Source organism: Delphinapterus leucas, chromosome 17, assembly GCF_059928025.1.
Source record: "Delphinapterus leucas isolate spDelLeu-1000000601 "Yukka" chromosome 17, BTC_Dleu_Yukka2, whole genome shotgun sequence".
Taxonomy (NCBI): domain Eukaryota; kingdom Metazoa; phylum Chordata; class Mammalia; order Artiodactyla; family Monodontidae; genus Delphinapterus; species Delphinapterus leucas.
This window is the reverse complement of record NC_143145.1, coordinates 34,110,361-34,118,060: the sequence shown is the minus strand read 5'-3', so window position 1 is coordinate 34,118,060 and position 7,700 is coordinate 34,110,361. Positions and strand designations below refer to the sequence as shown.

Here is a 7,700-nt window from a genome sequence, read left to right as displayed (position 1 = left end):
CAGCAAATTTTAAGATTATCTGCTTGATTACTTAAGAAAGAAATCTGAGAGTCATTTTTTATTCCTCTCTTGACCTTCATATACTACCTCCTACCCCTGTGGCAAATCAATCATTGTGTCTTGGTTGATTCAACATCTACCTTTTTAGTCTTTTTTTGTCTCCATTTTACTGTGATCATTTTAATTCAAGCCAGCTAATATCTTGGTTTGACTATCGTATAAACTTTCTAATTGATGTCCTTTTATCCACATGTGGTGAGATAATTTTTTGGTGTATTTATGATGTCTCCACTCCTCCCTTTTTTCATGATGTAACGAGTAGAAGGAAATTGCGTGAAAGAAAGGAATTGTGTATATTGTGTATATTCAATATCAATATCCCATAATAAACCATAATGGAAAAGGATAAAAAAAGAAAGCAAGGAAAGAAAGAAGAAAGAAAGAAAGAAAGGGATTGTGGACGGGAACTCTTGGAGGCCACTATTATTGCACAGTATTTCATTTGTTCTCATATTTTGCTAAAACACATTTATAGTTGTGCCAATGATTATCATTTTTCATTTTCATATAATGACAATGTGCAGTCAGTATTTCTTTCTTGAAGAATCTAGGGATACTTGGAATTTACTAGGTAGTAGAGGTGCCTTCTGGAGGCAGTTTGCAAGCTTAAGTTGAGTGCTTAGAGTCCCAAGGCTATAAATATTTCCATACCATTGTTCCTGGACAGTGGCGCTATTAGAGATGGAGTTGGATCTTATTCATATGGATATTGCTCCCTGAAATTGTAGTGTTGCTTCCAGTCATTCTCTTGATAATTATCAAGGGAATAATTACTTGGAACTAGCAGTCCTAATACTGGAGGGACTTACCAGAATGTATTTTCATAGGTCTTGGTTCTCTTTCCTCTAACAGATAGAAGAACCTCTAAGTGTCAGAGCATATAATCACTCTGGATATTTTCATTCTAGAGTTTAAATCTAGGATTAGCACTCTACAGCCTGATTCTTGAGTCTGATAGGAAAGGTATTCCTGCTGCCAGCTTGTAGGTGTGGGGACTGCTCTGGTAAGAGCTGCTCTGGACTGTTGAAGCAGCTCTGTAATACTTCTAATAATGCAGCTTGATTCAAAGCACAGTAGGATTAGCCCTCATATATCTGGCCTAGAAAGAGGAGTTGGGGAGATGGTAATGATGGTGGGACTTCATACATTTGTGGAGGCTTTCACTGTTTTCCCTTTCCTTTCTGAATTAGATGGTAGAAACTGTGGAGGCTGTTCTGCCTCACTGGTCAAAACTAGGGAGATAGATACAGAGTTCAAGCCCTGGGAAATGCTACAGAATTTTTTTGGTACATCAGAAAATAACTGAGGATCAACACATTTAAAAAAACTTACTGGGCTTCCCTGGTGGCGCAGTGGTTGAGAGTCCGCCTGACGATGCAGGGGACAAGGGTTCGTGCCCCGGTCCGGGAAGATCCCACATGCCGCGGAGTGGCTGGGCCCGTGAGCCATGGCCGCTGAGCCTGCACGTCCGGAGCCTGTGCTCCGCAACGGGAGAGGCCACAGCAGTGAGAGGCCCGGGTACCGCAAAAAAATAAATAAATAAAATAAAAATAAAAAAGATTAGAAAACACTGATTTGGGAGACAGAGTGGAAAAGGATAAAGCAATGGAACTGCCATAATTATCAAATTATGGCTTGGGAGGTGAGCAAGACGAACAGCTTCTATTGATGAGGGGACAGTTTGGAAAACCTCCACACATTTTAACAGCCAGATATCTCCGTGTGAGATATGAAGAAGCACCTTCTCCTCTTACAGCAGGCCTGATGTAAAGAAGTTAGTACTAAGTTTTGTTTTCTCATCTCATTTGGATGTTTCATAGTACTAATTAAATAATTTGACTTATTACAGAATTTTAGGAACTTATCGATAAAGAAGAGAATAGATACCATTGCTAATGGGTATAGCCAATCATGGGAAAACTAATAATCTAGTATTTGACTTACTTGAGCATTGCTAAGCAAAAGTTTATGGGCTAACATCATATTTAATATATTATGGTTAATGAATGACTTCATTGTAATTGTAGAAGTCTCCACATTACGTAGGTTAAATTTTGACTTTTCTTGTGGGTACTGTACCAAAAACTACAGCATAATGGAAAAAAAATTCTGTGATGTTTTCACCCAGAGATCATCAATATTAACATTTTGATGTTTATGCTCCTAGTGTTCTCTCAGAATTTGAACATTTTAAAAGTTTTTACTACATACTACTAAATATTTCTCAAAAAGGTTCTATCAGTATACACTGCTGCCAGTAAATATGGTTTAAGGGTGCCCATTCTCTGACCTTCTGGGCAATACTTTGCCAGTTTAATAGGCAAAATAAATTATGTTTTTATTTTTATATGAAATTTGGGGATTACTTTTAGGTTGAACTTTTTAAAGCATTGATTGACTTTTTTGCTATCATCTTTAATGAAATTGCCTCTGCTGCTTAAAGTTTCTTAACATCTCTTCTTCCTTGGGAACTCTAGTTAGCATTGTCATTTCCATTGAGGAGCTAAAGATTCTAATAGAACAGTCATAGAGAAAACAATTACCAACAGCTACACCATTTGTGAGAGTTAATGCCTCTCTGCAGGACTAGATGTAAGTATGGAGCTGACCTTACTTGAAGGACATTCTGAATTTATCTCATTTTTGCAGAAAGGTGTAAGCATAAGCATTGCATCCCATCATTCAGCATCTAACGAACAGGGATATAGAAACTTACCCAAAGAAATTCTATAAATATTTTTTGCATGAATAAATATGATAAGTAAAAGATACCTACCATTATTGTTAGAATCCTGGTTCCAATAATTTGATTCCTTAGGTAGTTCATAGTGAGGTTACTTCCAAGTACTATATACTTTATAGTTTATAAAATACATTAATATATGTTACATGTTTTCATATAATAATAACTTTATGAAATAAGTGATGTAGCTTATTTTACATTTGAAGAAACCATAGCTCAGATATATAAAGTGAACATCCTGAAGTATTAGAGCTAGATAGTATTAGGAGTCAGTACTTAAATCCAGGCCATTTGACCTCAAGTGCCATGTTCTTTCTGTCCTTATAGAAGCCGCTGATATTTAAGTTACTTGTGAGCCTTCAGTATGTAGAAAATTTAAAACAAATATTAGCTATAAACATTCTTTATAATATTTAGGATATTTATAACAAATTACAAAGTCCATCCAATGAACAATGTTTTTGGTTGCAAATATTGGTCTTTCTTCCATTTATTAAGCCTTATAACATGATGTGGTAGGCTAAAACAAACAAACAAACAAACACAGAAGCTAAGAACCAAATTCAGCCCTGAGCAGTTTCCTGTCCTACTTATGGGATGTGAATAAAAAATAATTAAGTTTTCCATAAAATTTAGGCTTCTTATTTATTAAGCACCTACTCTATACTAGGCACTGTGGTAAACAAATAAATGTGGGCCTTAATCTCATGGAACTGAGGGTGAAAGACAAACATTCTTTTTCAAGTAAATATATAGTTATACTTTTATCAAATGCTATGAAGAAAAAGTAAAGGGTACAATGAGAGTGCATAATGGAGACCTAATCCAGGTCAAAGAAAGTTTTTTTGAGAAAGTGACATTTGAGCCCTTAAGGATGAGTAGGAGAAGGTGAAAGGTGATAATGAGGTGGGAAAGTGGAAGAAATCTCCTCTGAGATATTGAAGGAACTGTGAGTAAGCCAACCAGAAGTGTGTGTTGTACAGCGACAGCTGGAAAATAAGGCTCTGAGGAAGGTCGTTGCTATATTGTTTACTTCAAAGAAACCATTTTGAGGCTCATTCCAGTAGTCTTTCTATTGCTTAGACCATTTTTGAAACTCTTGCTGTGAGCTTGCCTTCAAAGAAACTTTTTTTAATGACAGAGAGTGTTTTGCAGTGTAATCACCTTCTTATTTAATAGAGTTGCTTTAAAATGGCTTTTGATTATTTATAAAAATTGAATCTACCCACAAGGGGGAAAACTATATATATGTATATGTATATCACAGATGGTATAAGCTTTGAGAGTAAGAATTTAAAAATGCATGTTTCCACTTATGGAAACTGACCTTTCATAGATGTGAAAATCAACCTTGTAATCAGAGGCTTAAAAATTTGAAGCACATCAGGTTGCTTCTGTTTGAGTTAAATGGAAGAAACCCATTTAAAGTTACTTGTGAGTTGAAAAATTTGAGATGTTTGCTCTAACTGAAATATACTTGACTGGGTCACTGGCAGGTAGGTTTCCTGTTCATCTATGGAGACTGATCTATTTACAAATAGATGTGCATATATGTCTGTATATGTGTATGTGTGTGCGCCCACGTGTGCACGTATATAGAAGATAGAATAACAGGGAAGGAGCATGTGAAGTGGAGTCTGAAGCAAAGACCTTCATTCAAATACTCTATCTTTTACAAGCTGTGTGATCTTTAATCCCTTAACACCTAAGTTTCTTTTCATCTACAAAACGATAGCAACATTATCACTTACTCATAATGTTTTCTAGATATTAAAAAAATTTAGAAGTACTTTATAAGCCAAAAAATACTTTATGACTATTATGTGTATATTTCATAAATAGATTAGTGTGCACCTATAAAAATCTAAAATAATAAGCAAAATAGGAACACTCTTAGTTGAGGACAAATCCATAATTGAAGACCTTAGTTTATAAAAGAAGTAAATGATTTGTTTAAAAGTTTATATTATTACATGTTTACTTTGTATCATTTAAAAATTTATATTATTGTTTATTTTGTGTTATTTCGTGACATGTTTATTCATGTCAAAAAAGAATTCACCACTTCTAAAAAAACTTCTTAGTGTATTTAAGTGCATATTTATTGATAGTGGTATGTGTGTGAAAGGGGATAGAGGAGGTTAAGGCTAAAAGTTGAGGGAAAAAGGGCTAAAAGGGATGCATCTGTTAAAGAAATGTCATGATTTAGGGACAATTAGAGATCAATAAATATATTAATCATCTCTATAAGTGAGTTGATTTTTAAAATTTGGTTTTAAATTCACCAGAGCTACACCAGAGCATCTGTTGTAGAAAGATGGATGATTCTGGATATAGAGTAACCTAAGATTTTATCTAAACCAGAATTACTCATTAAGAATGGATGGTGATCTGGGGTACTCTAAGACCACTGGGGCCGTCAGGAAATATCCTTCTGAAAAATACTGTGACCACCATTATTGAAATAAATTAATAATAGTTGATAAAGTCTCTCTGGCCTTCGTTGTGTTTTTTTGATTTGTGAGAAAGTTCATATTTTATGTGTGCTGTTTAAGTGAGTTTTAATTGATAAGGTATAATTTGTTTCTACCATTACATAAATATCATGTAGTCACTATGTATGGCCTTTAGAAAGGGCCCAGATTGAACATTGTTCACTTTCCTTTAATTGTTCATTTTCCTTTAAAGATAAATAGATGAAGACGTTTTTTGTTTTGTTTTGTTTTTTTTGCGGTACGCGGGCCTCTCACTGTTGTGGCCTCTTCCGATGCGGAGCACAGGCTCCGGACGTGCAGGCCAAGCGGCCATGGCTCACGGGCCCAGCCGCTCCCCGGCATGTGGGATCCTCCCGGACCGGGGCACGAACCCTTGTCCCCTGCATAGGCAGGCGGACTCTCAACCACTGCGCCACCAGGGAGGCCCGATGAAGACGTTTTAAAATTAAACAAGTATTAAGACAACTAAGTATATGTTTTCCAAATGTCTCTTGAGAATTATGGCATTATAAATGCAGGCAATAAAAGCCCTATTGTCTGTTATATTTTTATTGCTTCATGATATCAAAAGAAGGATATACTACTTTTTTTTCAAGTATTTTTTAAAATTTTATTTATTTATTTTTGGCTGTGTTGGGTCTTCGTTGCTGTGTGCGGGCTTTCTCTAGTTGTGGCGAGCGGGGGCTACTCTTCGTTGCGGTGCACGGGCTTCTCATTGCAGTGGCTTCTCTTGCTGCAGAGCATGGGCTCTAGGCACACAGGCTTCAGTAGTTGTGGTTCGGGGGCTCTAGAGCGCAGGCTCAGTAGTTATGGCACACGGGCTTAGTTGCTCCGCGGCATGTGGGATCTTCCCGGACCAGGGCTCGAACCCTTGTCTGCTGCGTTGGCAGGCGGATTCCTAGCCATTGTGCCACCAGGAAAGCCTACTACTTATTTTTTGAGTGTTCTGGTCCTATGCCGCAACCTGTACATTGATGAGACCTATATACTCTGTTGCTGGAGTTATTCATTTTTCAGGGAAAGAGAAAAGGGTTGGGAAATTTATAGTTTCTCTCCCTCTTACCTAGTAGTAACATTGAGAAGATACCTTGCCCCATTTTTATTACTTCTGAGATATTATTGCTGGTAGCCAGATGTGCTGAAACTCCTGATGACAGCATCTATTCATTGCGTGTTTTTAATAGGCTGAGAGAAATATGAGTAGAGTACATGAAAGCAGCTCAGCTTCGCACTTCAGCTGGGAATGCCCAAAAAGCTTACTGCTGTTTAGAATTCTTGCTACAGTCAGGAGAAAGCCGAAAGCCGCACGGGTACTGAATCTTCTACGACTGAATTAGAAGAATAATGACTGTACAATTAACTATCAACCTCTGCTCATTTAAGCGCAGTTTTTACAGAGCTCAGGAGAAATATGGAACTTGATTGGCATGTTTTTATTTGATGGTGTCTGCAAATAGATGACTTTAAAGACAGGTGGTAAGGAAAAATAAGAGAAGGAAGAAAAAAGGAAGGAAAATGCAATTTGAGACATTGCGCCAGGTCTGCAATTCTGTTTTATCTCATTTTCATGGGGTTTTTTCATCCCCACCAAATATTTTACAAAATGAGCTTTTTGGACAAACACTGAACAATACAAGGTGGGTAAAGCTAAACTATATATTCTTCTAGTATTGATATTTTCAGAATAATAATCTTATATGTCTGTAAAATTGTTCAGTATTGAAATATTAGTAGTATAAGGGTGTTGTCTTTTTAATCATAAATATAAAATTTTATGTAGTTCTTAATTGATTTTAAGAAAGAAAATAAGCTTACCTCAAAGCACAAAAAGCATCTTAAATTTAACTAGCTTGACCTCTGAAACATAATACAGGCTGTTTCATGATTTCATTTTCTAATAAAATGATTAACTTAAAATGTCTGATAGATATTTTTCCTTTGTGATCACGCCAGTGATTACATTGCATATATAAGGATGGGGATATATAATCATATGTGATTTGTTGGAACATCTGAATTAGCAATCATGCATGCTCTTTATAAAACATGTGGAAGATGTTTTCTAGGTCTAAGACATTTCTCTATGCAGGGTAGATCAATAATCACTTTAAAACAAGCTATATTATGGAACTGCTAATAACGCTTTGTATTAGGTCAGCTAGTTTGGAAGGATGCTTTGTTATAAATTCCTATTGCTTTTTCAACCTGATCTTTTTTTGGGGTGTGTGTGTGTGTGTGTGTGTGTGTGTGTGTGTGTGTGGTGAAGGTTGTTAAATTATGGACATATGTTTTAGATGGTTTCTCTGGCTTACACTAAAAGAGATAGCCTATTAAAGAATGCTTTTAAAATGCTGTTTTATCACCCAGTTCTCCCCTCATTTAAGTTGTTTGCGTTTTGAGAA

The 7,700-nt window shown here is 36.1% G+C and overlaps 1 protein-coding gene across 1 annotated transcript in view; it reads left to right on the top strand.

The window, feature by feature from the left end:
* Positions 1-4,930: 4,930 nt before the first annotated feature.
* The window catches only part of RIMS2 (regulating synaptic membrane exocytosis 2), a 359,754-nt gene continuing 356,984 nt past the window's right edge, over positions 4,931-7,700 (top strand). Inside the window, exon 1 of the mRNA XM_022584628.3 lies at positions 4,931-6,935. Within this exon, the coding sequence (XP_022440336.1) occupies positions 6,814-6,935 (122 nt within the window). The 5' untranslated portion in view covers positions 4,931-6,813. The remainder of the gene's footprint in view (positions 6,936-7,700) is intronic.